Genomic DNA, 17,247 nt, shown 5'->3' with positions numbered 1-17,247 from the left:
TTGGCCTCACTTCCCCTTTGTCTGGGTCACTGTGGTATCCATATTGGCCATCAGTTTTATAGTTGACACCACTCGTACTCAGACTGGATGTTGGCGATGGTCAGGTAGCGGTCAGCCCCAGAGCTGGAGACTGAGAAGTGGTTGGGGATCCCATCCCCCTTGGTGACGCTTCCGCCACTGGTCAGCTTCATCAGATAACTAGGGGCCTGCCCTACTCTCTGTTGGTACTACTCAATGTAGTATGTGCTGTGGTCACTGCTGAGTGTGCAAGTGAGCTTGGCCAAGCCTCCCAGGGAAGAAGATGCAGACGGGGTGTGTGTCAGCACAGGCAGAGCACAGAGACCTGCAGACAGAAATGCAAATATTGGCTGAAGGCAATGACACTGGGCAGGTGACCCTCAGGACTGTGCTGGAGGGAGGGGCTGGGAGGCCTCGAGTCCCTGGGCCACTCTGACCTGTGTTGAACCAGGAGGGGCAGGAGATAGAAGGGCACCCAGGTCATGGTGGGAGGTCCTTCTGCGAGCTCTGCACTGAGGCTGCCCAGCTGGACTGGCCTCTCCAGGTCTCTGTCTTACCCTCCCCTTGCAGCTCAAAAAGGGAGGAGCAGTGAAGGCAAATCTACTCCTCCCTCCCCATCCTGTGTCTCAGCTCCTGGCTGAGCCCTGAGCCCAGGGGCCTCATGCTGGGGACTCCCTGGGGTCAGAAGAAGGGCCACGTGTGGGTTTCAGAGACAGATTTACTCTCCTCAAGAGAAGTGTCTTCAAGGAAGTGTCAGTCATGCCCTTTGCACTTGAGCCCTCCCCAGGGGACTTGGACCTATGAGGGTCCCAGCCAGGACCCACAGTGCCACCTGGTGCCCCCAGGATTGATGTCTTCCTACACATGTAGCTACTTTACTAAAATGACCACTTTGCAGCCCCCAGTATATGCCAGACCCTTGGTGAGTTGCCTGCAGCACCTCACCTGGCATCATAATAATCCCACAGCGCCCTCTGCTGAAGGCACAACCTCTCCCCAGTCTAATGAGGAGGAGCCCTTACAGGGAAGGTAAATGATTTTCCCAGATTCTCCCAGGCAGGGCTGCATGGGTCAAGATTCCATCCAAGGGACTGACTTCAGAGCCTGACCTTTCAGCCCGCTCCCTACCCTGCACCCTCAAAACCCCCAAAGTTTCCTCCATCCTTACTCCAGGCTTCCACAGCCCCTACAGTCACCACCCTCTCTTCTGTATTCAGGTGATCCGTATCCAATGTCAATAAAATATTCCTTAAGGTCCACCTTTCCATCTAGATCTATTCACAAAATATAACTTTATGACTTGTGGGGTTTATGGAAATGATCTCCCTACTGAAAGGGATGATGTGACACTATTTACTGAAAAATGTACAGACTATTGTCATTCATTTCACAGACTGTAATAAAAATATGTTTAACGATTCAGAACCACCTTTAAAATTGTAGTTGTATTTACTATCTTGCGTTTGAGAAAGAAGTCACACGGATACATGTATTTAATCTCCTCATTTTGAGGTACCGTCAATATCCTGGTCTGGGTGGAAAATGGATCAGCAGTTCCTCTCCAGCAAAGACTCTGGGCTTTGGACCCTTCATCACCTCTTGGTGTGGTGAGTATGTACTACAGGCACAGTTACCCAAAGGAAACCTCATCCATCTCACCTGCTCTGTCCAACATGGTGGCCACAAGCCAATGAGGCTGCTGAACATGCAATGTGGGTGGTCGCAGTGAGATGTGCTGTAGATCTGAAATACCCAGCACATTTCAAAGATTTAAGATAGTGTAGTGTAGAATGTATCAATATTTTTATATTTAATTCATATTGAAATGATATTTTCAAGTAATTTAGTTCAGCAAAACCTATTATGGAATCTAACTGCATCGGTTTCCCCTAATTTTTAAAAAGTGTTTACTGGATAATTGAAAATTACATATGTGGTTCAAATAGTGTATGTAATGGATAAGGCAGCAGTGCAAAGTCACAATGTCAGTCACTTGTGTCTGAAATAGGAGAGAGAACTTGCTAGCACATTCAGGAAAGGCCGTGTCTTAGCTTGGGAAGCACCGTGAGAGGCCACAGGAAGGTGGGGAAGTCCAGGAACTCGGGAGGAGGGACCTCTTTGCTGCCGGGTCTGCCCCGTTCCAGTTCTGACTTGAAACAAGTTGCTCTGCCCTTCATGCCTCAGCTTCTGCATCTGTAAGATGGGATATAATGTGGATGCTTGTTCATTGATTAGTTCTGATTAAACAAGTTAATAAGTAGGAAGAACACAGATGGGTCTTGATATGTATTAAGCACACATGAATATTTACTCCTCTTCCATCTATGAATATCCTTAATCCTTATCCAAACACTTAATAGAAAGCAGAGACAGTGGAATAGTGGATGTACGAATGGGATGGAAGGGAAAAGTCTTGGGCTTGGGATTTGCCACTGACAAAATTTTCTGACCACACCAAACTACACAAACATATTGTAGGACCTCTAACAATTGCCAGTTGAAGTCCTAACCACCAGTGCTCAAAAGTGGGACCTTATTTGGAAATAGGGTCCATTCAGATGTAATTACTTAAGGTGAGTTCATACTGGATTGAGGGGCCCCTCAACCCATTCAGTGTGCCCACCAGGTCTCAGGAGCTCTGTTCCAGGTCACCATGGACACCCTCACCCTCTTCTGCTGGCTTCCTTAGTCTTTCTAAGGCCACTTGGGTCAGGAGTTTAACTGTCCTAAACTCATCAAACTGAGCTTGTGTCATAATCTAGACCATGGAATGATGGGCAAAATTTGTTAAGAGGAGACTTTTTCTCAGGCCACATGGGTGGGTTTTGGACAGGGGATGACATCTCTCATCATTTTTGGGGGGGGGGATCTGTGTTTGATTTTGAATAGTTTCTACTGCTATTTCATTAAGTTCAGTGACCCTCAGCTGCATCTATGTGCTCTCTGTCTCATCCAGGTTATTTTAATCTCAGATGTTGTAGTTTTCATTTGGAGGAATCCAATCTGGTTCAGGTTTTTACACTCTATGTCTCCATTTAACATGTTCCATCTTTCCTCAACCTCAAGAACAAATGGACTATAACTATAAAAGTTGCTTTTTTGTCCTTGACTATGAAATACATCTTCTGGGCCATTCAGGGCAAGTTTTGATTAACTGAATTTTCTACTTATTCTGACTCTTATTTTTCTGATTCCTTACAGGAAATTTTTCATATTCAGGTATTGTGAATCTTCCCTTGCTGGACATGGGCTATTTTGTTTCTCCCTATGTTCTTTCTTTCTTATTTTTTTTTAGTTTCAACAAAGGTACTTGGTCACAGTTAAATCCTTTCTGTAATTGCTTTTACACATTTTTAGATGGAACCAGGGGACACGACCGTGGGGGAACTGTCTCTACGACAGCACTCACCAGGGAGGGCACAGCTGGGTGCTGCCAGGGGCTCCAGCATGTGTGTGAGGTGGGTGAACCCGGAGGAGGGACGTGGTGACCCCACTCTCTCCACTGTGCTGCTTTGCCTTGTCCGGGGTTCCAGCGTGTCACGGGATCCTGGAGGTTCCAGAGCTCTGACGAGCTGGATGGTTCTAGGCATCCATCCAAGACATTTGGGCTCATGAGTGGCCAGTCAGCACCATGTGGACATCCAGGGTCCACTAGCACTGGTCTCTGCCCTCTCTGTCTGTCCTTCATTCAGGCCTTATTTCCTCAAGTCAACACCACAGCCCAGACACTGAGACAGCCTGGTCCAGGCCGTCCATAATCACTCCTGACCCCCCTGTGCAGAGCCCGCCTGGAGAGCTGGGAGGAGGGGCAGCCTGGGGGGCTCAGATCTTGAGGAACCAGGCCAGACTTGTCACTGTTTTGTTCATAGTCCTCCTGGGACTGGAGGACAGTGTGAGCCAGACGGTGAGGGGGTTTGTGTCTCACTTCCCCGTCTGCCTGTGTCACTGTGAAGATCACCACTGCTGTAACCAGTACCAGTACCACAGTAATAGTCAGCCTCGTCCTCGGCCTGGGCTCTGCTGATGGTCAGGGTGGCTGTGTTCCCTGATTTGGAGCCAGAGAATCGGTCAGGGATCCCTGAGGCCCGGTTGCTATTCCTATAAATGACCAGCACAGGGGCCTGGCCTGACTTCTGCTGGTACCAGCTAGCATAATAGCTTCCTGAACTGTCACCCTGGCAAGTGATCCTGGCCGTCTGTCCTAAGGACACGGATGCCGCAGGTGGCTGAGTCAGCTGAGAAGAGGCCACAGAACCTGCAAGAGAGGAGAGGAGAGTGAGGGTGAGGAAGAGGGTCTCATCCCTGCAGCCTCATGCCCCCTGTAGCAGCTCCTGTGCTGAGCTGAAGTCTGGACCAGGCTGAGCTCTGGTCACTTTTCGGGCTGATCCTGGGGGCAGCACCTGTGCAGAGAGTGAAGAGGGGGAGCAGGAGAGGTGTCCAGGCCATGGTGGAGATGCCCCGAGCTCTGCCTCTGAGCTCACAGCTGGGGTGGGGCCTCTGGGCCTCTCATATCCTCAGAAGGGGTGTCTTCATGCAAATCTCCTTCCTGCCACCTTTGGCCTTGTGACTGGCTCCCTGCTGAGCAGAGAACAGCTGGGATCCAAGGAGGAGTTAAACAGGGACCTGAGTTCCAGGCCTGAGCCCCGGTCCCCAGAAATCTTTCTGGTGCTTAGAGAGAAAGGCTGCCCCTGCCCCAGCATGTGCACACACCTCCCAGTCTCCTCCTGGGCTCCCCCCTGGGCCTTGGAGACACACAGGCATCCTCTCTGGGGATGAGGTTATCTTGTGGTGGGCTGGACAGTGCTGGAAGCTGGCACTGTGGGGACCTCGGTCATGCTGCTGCGAGAGCCCAGAATTCCAGCAGCAGATACAGGGACACTGGTCATGTACCTCTGGCAGAGTTTTTATTATATTTCTTTAAAGTTTTTTTATTTTTATTTTTCGAAGTATAGTTGATTTACAATGTTGTTTTAGTTTCATGTGCACAGCAAAGTGATTCAAATCAACATATATATCCTTTTTCATTTTATATTTAAAAAAAAAAGGAAAAATGGCTTCCTTATCTAGACAAAGGCAAGAATTCTTGGACTTCACAATACATGCATGATTTGTAAAAGGAAGAAGATAAATTGAAATGTATTCACATGAAAAGCATTTGTTCTATAAAAGTCCTTTTTATGGAGTTGAAAAATCCAGGAAAGTGGGAGAAAATACTTTCCACTCACATATTCATCAAAACACTTGTATATACATTTAAAAATGTGTCAAAACTAATCAATAAACAAAACAACTAAAATGCAAGTGGAATTTGGGAAATGATGTGAACAGACATTTTTTCGGGAGTGTACAGATGTCCGATGAGCACACGGGAAGATGGTCCCCGTGAGTCGTTAGGGGAATGTCAGTCACACCCTAAAGAGTTGCCACTACACACCAGTCAGAATGGAGCCGATGGGCTAAAGTAAAAAACAGTGGCAAAACCAATGCTGGCTGCGCAGCAGAGGGACCAGTCGCTCAGGTGTTGCTGGTAGGAATATAAGGTGGTACAGCCACCCTAGAAAACAGCTTTGCAGCTACTATGAAACTAAACATGCAATTACTGAACAATCTAGGAATTGTACCCTTGGGATTTTATTTCAGAGAAAGAAGACGAATGCTCCCATAAACACCTACACGCAAGTGTTCCCAGCTCCTGTCTTAGTCAGCTCAGGCAGCCATGGAAAAATACCACCCACATGTTGCTTAAACACCACAAATTTACTTTCCATGCTTCTGGAGGTCAGAAGTCCGTGATCGAGATGCCCTAACATTGTTTTCAGTGCAAGCTCTCCCCCGGCTCCCTGAAGGCACTTTCTGGCTCTGTCCTTAGATGGTCTGTCTCAGTGGCTCACTCGGGGTTGGGGGTGTGTTTCTGGTCTCTTCTTATAAGGTCACTAATCCTATGTCCACAGGTGCGGACCAACCTGGGAGGAGATACCGTCCTCCATCCTGCTCATCAGTCCGTTTCACAGACAGGATGACAGTGTTCTCACCCAGACCCTGACCCTATTATGACCTTGACCAGAGAGATGCCCTCGAATGGGTGTCCATCTCTCTCTGATCGAGTCCATAGGGGCAGACCCCTCCCTGGTGGGTCGCCATCTAAGCACAGCAGGGTATGGTCTCATCGTCTTCCCTTTTCCATCCTTGTCCTCACATCCTGCCGTGTGTCCCTCTGTGTGTCCGTCACAGGCTCCTGCTGTCTTCACTTCTTAGCAACACAGGCCCTGGGGCGTGTGGATGTGGTGGGACCTGCATGGCGATGGGCTTACTCAGTGCCATCCTCCTGGTTCCCTTTCCTACAGTGTAAGGGGAGCAGGACACTCTCCACTAGAGGGAACTGCAGGAGGCCTTGTTTGGGACAAAATCACAGCAAACCCTTGGAGAGGACAACCCTTTCCCAGACGGGGTGACAGAGAGGGCCCTGTGTCCCCTGTGAGTCCCGGTGAGTCGGGGACAGAGGTCACTGCAGCACGGAGCCCTGATGTCCTGTCCAGTCCTGCCCCCGGCCCCCTGTCATCCCTCCTGCGAAGACCAGCCCCCTCTTCCTCTCCTGCCCCGATGGAGTCCTCCAGGCCACGGACAGATCCTGGACTTTGCCTCTCAGGCCTCAGTCACTGGGGGTCCGACTGCCCTAAGGGGACCATATTCTCCAGCTCAGCATCCCCATTCCCCATCCCTGCTGCTGTCCCAGCGGACATTGTGCTGGCCGGTCCCTAGAACGTCCTGTGGGCGAAAGGGGAGCAATTCTTGTCACCAAAGCTGAGACCCTTCTCCAGCAGGAGAAGCCCGGCCAAGCTCCAAGTCTGTACTGCCACAGACCCCCTCACCGCCCCCTGACTCACTAAGGACCCAGCTCTGCACCCACCTTGGGATCAAGTTTCTCATCCTCCCTCCCCAGAGGCCCAGTGCTTCCTGCTGAGCCCTCAGTCCTGGCCAGGGTCCTGCTCTGCACACGGGGCACCCAAGTCAGGACACTTGGTACCATGACCTGCATATCGCCTCTGGACGCCAAGATCTGTGTTCCTTCCCTTAGAGACTTGGAGCACAGGGCCTGGGGGCTACTGGGGAAAGGGTCATCTCCCCTCAGCCCATTCCCAGTGTCCTGTTCCGCCCTGGGCTGGGCTGGTCTCTCCCAGCATTGCCCACACAGGCCTGTGAGGAAGAACCAGAATCTCACCTCGTCAAAACCACTTAAATTTTAACGTGTGTCTGCGTCTCCCTGGGGGTGACTCGGGGAGAGGTTGGGGGTGAGGGGTTTGTAAGGGGAAGATTCAAAGGTCAGGACACTGGGGACAGACCCACCCTGGTGCCGTGGGACGGAGGGCACGGGAGGGAAGTTTTGGCCTCACTTCCTCTTTGTCTGTGTCACTGTGGTATCCATATTGGCCACCAGATTTATAGTTGACACCACAGATATACTCAGTCTCGTCCACAGACTGGATGTTGGCGATGGTCAGGTAGCGGTCAGCCCCAGAGCTGGAGACTGAGAAGCAGTCGGGGATCCAATCCCCCTTGGTGACGCTTCCGTCACTGGTCAGCTTCATCAGATACCTAGGGGCCTGCCCTACTCTCTGTTGATACCACGCAATGTAGTACGTGGTGTGTTCACTGCTCAGGGTGCTGGTGAGCTTGGCCGAGCTTCCAAGGGGAGAAGATGCAGACGGGGTCTGGTTCAGCACAGGCACAGCACAGAGACCTGCAGACAGAAATGCAAGGGTTGGCTGATGGCACTGACACTGGGCAGGTGACCCTCAGGACTGTGCTGGAGGGAGGGGCAGGGAGGCCCCGAGTCCCTGGGCCACTGTGACCTGCGTTGAACAGGAGGGGCAGGAGGTAGAAGGGCACCCAGGTCATGGTGGGAGGTCCTTCTGCGAGCTCTGCACTGAGGCTGCCCAGCTGGACTGGCCTCTCCAGGTCTCTGTCTTACCCTCCCCTTGCAGCTCAAAAAGGGAGGAGCAGTGAAGGCAAATCTACTCCTCCCTCCCCATCCTGTGTCTCAGCTCCTGGCTGAGCTCTGAGCCCAGGGGCCTCACGCTGGGGGCTCCCTGGGGTCAGAAGTAGGGCCACGTGTGGGTTTCAGAGACAGATTTACTCTCCTCAAGAGAAGTGTCTTCAAGGAAGCGTCAGTCATGCCCTTTGCACTTGAGCCCTCCCCAGGGGACTTGGACCTATGAGGGTCCCAGCCAGGACCCACAGTGCCACCTGGTGCCCCCAGGATTGATGTCTTCCTACACATGTAGCTACTTTACTAAAATGACCACTTTGCAGCCCCCAGTATATGCCAGACCCTTGGTGAGTTGCCTGCAGCACCTCACCTGGCATCATAATAATCCCACAGCGCCCTCTGCTGAAGGCACAACCTCTCCCCAGTCTAATGAGGAGGAGCCCTTATTGGCAGGGTAAATGATTTTCCAGATTCTCCTAGGCAGGGCTGCATGGGTCAAGATTCCATCCAAGGGACTGACTTCAGAGCCTGACCTTTCAGCCCCCTCCCCACCCTGCCCCCTCTAAACCCCCCATAGTTTCCTCCATCCATACCCTAGGACTCCTGAGCCCCTCCTGTCACCAACCTCTCCCCTGTATTCAGGTGATCCGTATCCAATGTCAACAAAAAATTCTTTATGGTCCACCTTTCCATCTAGATCTATTCGCAAAGTACATCTTTATGATTTGTGGTGTTTATGGAAATGATCTCCCTACTGAAAGGGATGACGTGACACTATTTACTGAAAAATGTAGACTATTGTCATTCATTTTACAGACTATAATAAAAATGTGTTTAACGATTCAGAACCACCTTTAAAATTGTAGTTTTATTTACTATATTGCCATTGAGAAAGAAGTCACACGGATACATATATTAAATCTCCTCATTTTGAGGTACCGTCAATATCCTGGTCTGGGTGGAAAATGGATCAGCAGTTCCTCTCCAGCAAAGACTCTGGGCTTTGGACCCTCCGTCACCTCTCGGTGTGGTGAGTATGTACTACAGGCACGGTTACCCCAAGGAAACCTCATCCATCTCACCTGCTCTGTCCAACATGGTGGCCACAAGCCAATGAGGCTGCTGAACGTGCAATGTGGGTGGTCGCAGTGAGATATGCTGTAGATCTGAAATACCCAGCACATTTCAAAGATTTAGGATAGTGTAGTGTAGAATGTATCAATATTATTAAATTTAATTCTATTGGAAATGATATTTTCAAGTAATTTAGTTCAGCAAAACCTATTATGGAATCTAACTGCATCGGTTTCCCCTAATTTTTAAAACGTGTTTACTGGATAATTTAAAATTACATATGTGGTTCAAATAGTGTATGTAATGGATAGGGCAGCAGTGCAAAGTCACAATGTCAGTCACTTGTGTGTGAAATAGGAGGGAGAACTTGTTAGCACATTGAGGAAAGGCCATGTCTTAGCTTGGGAAGCACCGTGAGAGGCCACAGGAAGGTGGGGAAGTCCAGGAACTCGGGTGGAGGGACCTCTTTGCTGCCGGGTCTGCCCCGTTCCAGTTCTGACTTGAAACAAGTTGCTCTGCCCTTCATGCCTCAGCTTCCGCATCTGTAAGATGGGATATAATGGTGATGCTTGTTCATTGATTAGTTATGATTAAACAAGTTAATAAGTAGGAAGAACGCAGATGGGTCTTGATATGTATTAAGCACACATGAATATTTACTCCTCTTCCATCTATGAATATCCTTAATCCTTATCCATACACTTAATAGAAAGCAGAGACAGTGGAATAGTGGATGTAGGAATGGGATGGAAGGGAAAAGTCTTGGGCTTGGGATTTGCCACTGACAAAATTTTCTGGCCACACCAAAATACACAAACATATTGTAGGACCTCTAACAATTGCCAGTTGAAGTCCTAACCACCAGTGCCCAAGAGTGGGATCTTATTTGGAAATAAGGTCCATTCTGATGTAATTACTTAAGGTGAGTTCATACTGGCTTGAGGGGCCCTTCAACCCATTCAGTGAGTCCACCAGGTCTCAGGAGCTCTGTTCCAGGTCACCATGGACACCCTCACCCTCTCCTGCTGGCCTCCTTAGTCTTTCTAAGGCCACTTGGGTCTAGAGCTTAACTTTCCTAAACTCATCAAACTGAGCTTGTGTCAGACTCTAGACCGTGGAATGATGGGCAAAATTTGTTAAGAGGAGACTTTTTCTCAGGCCACATGGGTGGCCTTTGGGAAGGGTATGACATCTCTCATCATTTTTTGAGGGGCTTGTGTTTGGTTTTGAATAGTTTCTACTGCTATTTCATCAAGTTCAGTGATCTTCTTCTGCAGCATCTATGTGCTCTCAGTCTCATCCAGTTTATTTTAATCTCAGATGTTGTAGTTTTCATTTGCAGAAATTCAATGTGGATCATGTTTTTACACTCTGTGTCTCCATTTAACATGTTCAATCTTTCCTCAACATCAAGAACAAATGGACTATAACTATAAAAGTTGCTTTTGTGTCCTTGTCTATCAAATACATCATCTGGGCCATTCAGGGCAAGTTTGGATTAACTGATTTTTGTACTTATTCTGACTCTTATTTTTCTCATTCCTTACAGGAAATTTTTGATATTCAGGTATTGTGAATCTTTCCTTGCTGGGTATGGGATATTTTGTTTTTCCCTATGTTCTTTCTTTCTTATGTTTTTTAGTTTCAGCAAAGGTACTTGGTCAGAGTTAAATCCTTTCTGTACTTGCTTTCACACTTTTTTAGATGGTACCAGGGGACACGACCTTGGGGGGACTGTCTCTACAATGACAGCCCTCCCCAGGGAGGGCACAGCTGGGAGCTGCCAGGGGCCCCAACTGGGTTTGAGGTGGGTGAGCCCGGGTAGGGACATGGTGGCCCCCACTCTGTCCACTGTTCTGCTTTGCCATGTTTGGTGTCCAGGTTGTCACGGGATACTGTAGTTTCCAGAGCTCTGATGAGCTGGGTGGTTCTGGGCATGCATCCAAGAGATTTGGGCTCATGAGTGGCCAGTCAGCACCATGTGGACATCCAGGGTCCACTAGCACTGGGTCTCTGCCCTCTCTGTCTGTCCTTCATTCAGGCCTTATTTCCTCCAGTCAACACCACTGCCGAGACACTGAGACAGCCTGGTCCTGCCAGCCCATAATCACTCCTGAGCCCCCTGTGCAGAGCCTGCCTGGAGAGCTGGGAGGAGGGGCAGCCTGGGGGTCTCAGATCTTGAGGAACCAGGCCAAACCTGTCACTGTTTTGTTCATAGTCCTCCTGGGACTGGAGGAGAGTGTGAGCCAGACAGCGAGGGGGTTTGTGTCTGACTTCCCCGTCTGCCTGTGTCACTGTGAGGATAATCACTGCTGTCAGCTGATGCACAGTAATAGTCAGCCTCGTCCTCGGCCTGGGCCCCGCTGATGGTCAGGGTGGCTGTGTTGCCTGATTTGGAGCCAGAGAATCGGTCAGGGATCCCTGAGGCCCGGTTGCTATTCCTATAAATGACCAGCACAGGAGCCTGGCCTGGCTTCTGCTGGTACCAGTAAGCATAATAGCTTCCTAAGTTGTCTCCCTGGCAGGTGATCCTGGCCGTCTGTCCCAAGGACATGGACACCGCAGGTGGCTGAGTCAGCTGAGAAGAGGCCACAGAACCTGCAAGAGAGGAGAGGAGAGTGACGGTGAGGAAGAGGGTCTCATCCCTGTCGCCTCATGCCCCCTGCAGCAGCTCCTGTGCTGAGCTGAAGTTCTGGACTAGTCTGAGCTCTGGTCACTTTTCGGGCTGAGCCTGGGGGCAGCACCTGTGCAGAGAGTGAGGAGGGGGAGCAGGAGAGGGGTCCAGGCCATGGTGGAGATGCCCCGAGCTCTGCCTCTGAGCTCACAGCTGGAGTGGGGCCTCTGGGCCTCTCTTATCCTCAGAAGGGGTGTCCTCATGCAAATCTCTTTCCTGCCACCTTTGGCCTTGTGACCGGCTCCCTGCTGAGCAGAGAACAGCTGGGATCCAAGGAGGAGTTCAAGTGGGACCTGAGTTCCAGGCCTGAGCCCAGGTCCCCACAACTCTCTCTGGTGCTGAGGGAGAAAGGCTGCCCCTGCCCCAGCATGTGCACACACCTCCCAGTCTGCTCCTGGGCTCCCCCCTGGGCCTTGGGGACACAAAAGCGTCCTTCTGCGGATGAGGTTATCGTGTGGTAGGCTGGACAGTGCCTGAAGCTGGCACCGCGGGGACCACGGTCATGCTGCTGCGAGAGCCCAGAATTCCAGCAGCAGATACAGGGACACTGGTCATGTACCTCTGGCAGAGTTTTTATTAAATTTCTTTAAAGTTTTTTGCTTTTCTTTTTCGAAGTATAGTTGATTTACACTGTTGTTTTAGTTTTAGGTGCACAGCTAAGTGATTCAAATCAACATATATATTCTTTTTCATTTTATGTTTTTTAAAATAAAGGAAAAATGGCTTCCTTATCTAGACCTAGGCAAGAATTCTTGGACTTGACAATACATGCATGATTTCTAAAAGGAAGATGATAAATTGAAATGTACTCAAATGAAAAGCATTTGGTCTATAAAAGTCCTTTTTATGGTGTTGAAAAATCCAGTAAAGTGGGAGAAAATACTTTCCACTCACATATTCATCAAAACACTTGTATATACATTAAAAAATGTGTCGAAACTAATCAATAAACAAAACAACTAAAATGCAAGTGGAATTTGGGAAATGATGTGAACAGACATTTTTTCGGGAATGTACAGATGTCCGATGAACACACGGAAAGATGGTCCCCGTGAGTCGTTAGGGGAATGTCAGTCACACCCTAAAGAGTTGCCAGTACACACCAGTCAGAATGGAGCCGATAGACTAAAGTAAAAAACAGTGGGAAAACCAACGCTGGCTGCGCAGCAGAGGGACTGGTAGCTCAGGTGTTGCTGGTAGGAATATAAAGTGGAACAGCCACCCTAGAAAACAGCTTTGCAGCTACTATGAAACTAAACATGCAATTACTGTACAATCTAGGAAGTGTACCCTTGGGATTTTATTTCAGAGGAATGAAGACTAATGCTCCCATAAACACCTACACGCAAGTGTTCCCAGCTCCTGTCTTAGTCAGCTCAGGCAGCCATGGAAAAATACCACCCACATGTTGCTTAAACACCACAAATTTACTTTCCATGCTTCTGGAGGTCAGAAGTCCGTGATCGAGATGCCCTAACATTGTTTTCAGTGCAAGCTCTCCCACGGCTCCCTGAAGGCACTTTCTGGCTCTGTCTTTAGATGGTCTGTCTCAGTGGGTCACTCAGGGTTGGGGGTGTGTTTCTGGTCTCTTCTTATAAGGTCACTAATCCTATGTCCACAGGTGCGGACCAACCTGGGAGGAGATACCATCCTCCACGCTGCTCATCAGTCCCTTTCACAGACAGGCTGACAATGTTCTCACCCAGACCCTGACCCTATTATGACCTTGACCAGAGAGATGCCCTCGAATGGGTATCCATCTCTCTCTGATCGAGTCCATAGGGGCAGACCCCTCCCTGGTGGGTCGCCATCTAAGCACAGCAGGTTATGGTCTCATCGTCTTCCCTTTTCCATCCTTGTCCTCACATCCTGCCGTGTGTCCCTCTGTGTGTCCGTCACAGGCTCCTGCTGTCTTCACTTCTTAGCAGCGCAGGCCCCAGGGCATGTGATTGTGGTGGGACCTACATGGGGTTAGGTTTACTCGGAGGGAAGTTGAGGGTGAGGGGTTTACAAGGGGAAGATTCAAAGGTCAGGACTCCTGGGACAGACAGGGAACAGCTCTCCCTGGTGCCGTGGGATGGAGGGCATGGGAGGGAGGTTTTGGCCTCATTTCCCCTTTGTCTGGGTCACTGTGGTATCCATATTGGCCGTCGGTTTTATAGCTGACACCACAGATATACTCAGTCTCGTCCTCAGACTGGATGTTGGCGATGGTCAGGTAGCGGTCAGCCCCAGAGCTGGAGCCTGAGAAGCGGTCGGGGATCCCATCCCCCTTGGTGACACTTCCGTCACTGGTCAGCTTCATCAGATACCTAGGGGCCTGCCCTACTCTCTGTTGATACCAGTAAATGAAGTACGTGCTGTGCTCGCTGCTCAGGGTGCAGGTGAGCTTGGCCAAGCCTCCCAGGGAAGAAGATGCAGACGGGGTCTGGGTCAGCACAGGCAGAGAACAGAGACCTGCAGACAGAAATGCAAGGTTTGGCTGATGCCACTGACACTGGGCAGGTGACCCTCAAGACTGTGCTGGAGGGAGGGGCTGGGAGGCCCCCGAGTCCCTGGGCCACTCTGACCTGTGTTGAACCAGGAGGGACAGGAGGTAGAAAGGCACCCAGGTCATGGTGGGAGGTCCTTCTGCGAGCTCTGCACTGAGGCTGCCCACCTGGACTGGCCTCTCCAACTCTCTGTCTTATCCTCTCCCCTTGCAGCTCGAAAAGGGAGGAGCAGTGAATGCAAATCTACTCCTCCCTCCCCATCCTGTGTCTCAGCTCCTGGCTGAGCCCTGAGCCCAGGGGCCTCACGCTGGGGACTCCCTGGGGTCAGAAGAAGGGCCTCGTGTGGGTTTCAGAGACAGATTTACTCTCCTCAAGAGAAGTGTCTTCAAAGAAGCGTCAGTCATGCCCTTTGCACTTGAGCCCTCCCCAGGGAACTTGGACCTATGAGGGTGCCAGCCAGGCCCCAAAGGGCCCCTTGGTGCCCCCAAGATGGGCGTCTTCCTAAACATGTAGCTACTTTAATAGAATGACAACTTTATTTTATTTATTTATTTATTTATTTATTTTTTTCGGTACGCGGGCCTCTCACTGTTGTGGCCTCTCCCGTTGCGGAGCACAGGCTCCGGACACACAGGCTCAGCAGCCACGGCTCACGGACCCAGCCTCTCCGCGGAATGTGGGATCCTCCCGGACCGCGGCACGAACCCGTGTCCCCTGCATCGCCAGGCGGACTCTCAACCACTGCGCCACCGGGTAAGCCCTAGAATGACAACTTTTGAGCCCCCAGTATATGCCAGACCCTCGGTGAGTTTCCTGCAGCACCTCACCTGGCATCATAATAATCCCACAGCGCCCTCTGCTGAAGGCACAACCTCACCCCAGTCTAAAGAGGGGGAGCCATCATTGGGAGGGTAAATGATTTTCCCAGATTCCTCCAGACAAGGATGCATGGGTCAAGATTCCATCCAAGGGACTGACTTCAGAGCCTGACCTTTCATCCCCCTCCCCACCCTGCCCCCTCAAAACCCCCAATACTTTCCTCCATCATCACTCCAGGCCTCCTGAGCCCCTCCTGTCACCACCCTCTCTTCTGTATTCAGGTGATCCGTATCCAATGTCAATAAAATATTCCTATGGTTCACCTTTCCATATAGATCTATTCACAAAATATGACTTTATGACTTGTGGGGTTTATGGAAATGATCTCCCTACTGAAAGGGATGATGTGACACTATTTACCTAAAAATGTACCGAGTATTGCCATTCACTTTACAGACTATAATAAAAATGTGTTTAACGATTCAGAACCACCTTTAAAATTGTAGTTGTATTTACTATCTTGTCTTTGAGAAAGAGGTCACACGGATACATGTATTAAATCTCTTCATTTTGAGGTACCCTCAATATCCCTGGTCTGGGTGGAAAATGGATCAGCAGTTCCTCTCCAGCAAAGACTGTGGACTTAGGACCCTACATCAACTCTTTGTGTGGTGAGTATGTACTACAGGCACGGTTACCCCAAGGAAACCTCATCCATCTCACCTGCTCTGTCCAACATGGTGGCCACAAGCCAATGAGGCTTCTCAACATGCAATGTGGGTGGTCGCAGTGAGATGTGCTGTAGATCTGAAATACCCAGCACATTTCAAAGATTTAGGATAGTATAGTGTAGAATGTATCAATATTTTTATATTTAATTCATATTGAAATGATATTTTCAAGTAATTTAGTTAAGCAAAACCTATTATGGAGACTAACGGCATGGGTTTCTCCTAATTTTTAGAAAGTGTTTACTGGATAATTTAAAATTACATATGTGGTTCAAATAGTGTATGTAATGGATAGGGCAGCAGTGCAAAGTCACAATGTCAGTCACTTGTGTCTGAAATAGGAGAGAGAACTTGCTAGCACATTCAAGAAAGGCCATGTCTTAGCTTGGGAAGCACCGTGAGAGGCCACAGGAAGGTGGGGAAGTCCAGGAACTCGGGAGGAGGGACCTCTTTGCTGCCGGGTCTGCCCCGTTCCAGTTCTGACTTGAAACAAGTTGCTCTGCCCTTCATGCCTCAGCTTCCGCATCTGTAAGATGGGATATAATGGCTATGCTTGTTCATTGATTAGTTGTGATTAAACAAGTTAATAAGTAGGAAGAATGCAGATGGGTCTTGATATGTATGAAGCACACAAGAATAGTTATTCCTCTTCCATCTATGAATATCCTTAATCCTTATCCATATACTTCATAGAAAGCAGAGACAGTGGAATAGTGGATGTAGGAATAGGATGGAAGGGAAAGGTCTTGGGTTTGGGATTTGCCACTGACAAAATTTTCTGGCCACACCAAAACACAGAACATATTGTAGGACCTCTAACAATTGCCGGTTGAAGTCCTAACCACCAGTGCCCAAGAGTGGGACCTTATTTGCAAATAGGGTCCATTCAGATGTAATTACTTAAGGTGAGTTCATACTGGACGGTGGGGCCCCTCAACCCATTCAGTGCGCCCACCAGGTCTCAGGAGCTCTGTTCCAGATCACCATGGACACCCTCACCCTCTCCTGCTGGCCTCCTTAGTCTTTCTAAGGCCACTTGGGTCTGGAGCTTAACTTTCCTAAACTCATCAAACTGAGCTTGTGTCAGATTCTAGACCCTGAAATGATGGGCAAAATTTGCTAAGAGGAGACTTTTTCTCAGGCCACATGGGTGGGTTTTCGGCAGGGGATGACAATTCTCATTATTTTTTGGGGGGAGGTCTGTGTTTGATTTTGAATACTTTCTGCTCCTATTTCATCAAGTTCAGTGATCTTCTGCAGCATGTATGTGGTCTCAGTCTCATTCAGTTTATTGTAATCTTAGATGTTGTAGTTTTCATTTGCAGAAATTCAATGTGGATCAGGTTTTTACACCCTGTGTCTCCATTTAACATGTTCAATCATTCCTCAACCTCAAGAACAAATGGACTATAACTATAAAAGTTGCTTTTGTGTCCTTGTCTATCAAATACA

General features: G+C 49.4%; 4 gene segments (V, D, J or C); all 4 read right to left on the bottom strand.

The window, feature by feature from the left end:
• Positions 1-56: 56 nt before the first annotated feature.
• On the bottom strand, positions 57-4,464 carry LOC132502451 (immunoglobulin lambda variable 3-19-like). The segment is given in 3 exon segments: positions 57-130; positions 3,944-4,273; positions 4,419-4,464. Coding segments are annotated over 3 exon segments (450 nt in total).
• A 2,250-nt stretch (positions 4,465-6,714) lies between these two features.
• LOC132502450 (immunoglobulin lambda variable 4-3-like) lies at positions 6,715-7,914 on the bottom strand. The segment is given in 3 exon segments: positions 6,715-6,783; positions 7,410-7,756; positions 7,869-7,914. Coding segments are annotated over 3 exon segments (462 nt in total).
• A 3,377-nt stretch (positions 7,915-11,291) lies between these two features.
• LOC132502449 (immunoglobulin lambda variable 3-19-like) lies at positions 11,292-11,869 on the bottom strand. The segment is given in 2 exon segments: positions 11,292-11,677; positions 11,824-11,869. Coding segments are annotated over 2 exon segments (432 nt in total).
• An 83-nt stretch (positions 11,870-11,952) lies between these two features.
• On the bottom strand, positions 11,953-15,803 carry LOC132502447 (immunoglobulin lambda variable 4-3-like). The segment is given in 3 exon segments: positions 11,953-12,188; positions 13,884-14,210; positions 15,788-15,803. Coding segments are annotated over 3 exon segments (579 nt in total).
• Between the last annotated feature and the right edge of the window lie 1,444 nt (positions 15,804-17,247).

This window comes from Mesoplodon densirostris, chromosome 15, assembly GCF_025265405.1.
Source record: "Mesoplodon densirostris isolate mMesDen1 chromosome 15, mMesDen1 primary haplotype, whole genome shotgun sequence".
Classification (NCBI taxonomy): domain Eukaryota; kingdom Metazoa; phylum Chordata; class Mammalia; order Artiodactyla; family Ziphiidae; genus Mesoplodon; species Mesoplodon densirostris.
This window is presented reverse-complemented; position numbering and strand designations above follow the sequence as displayed.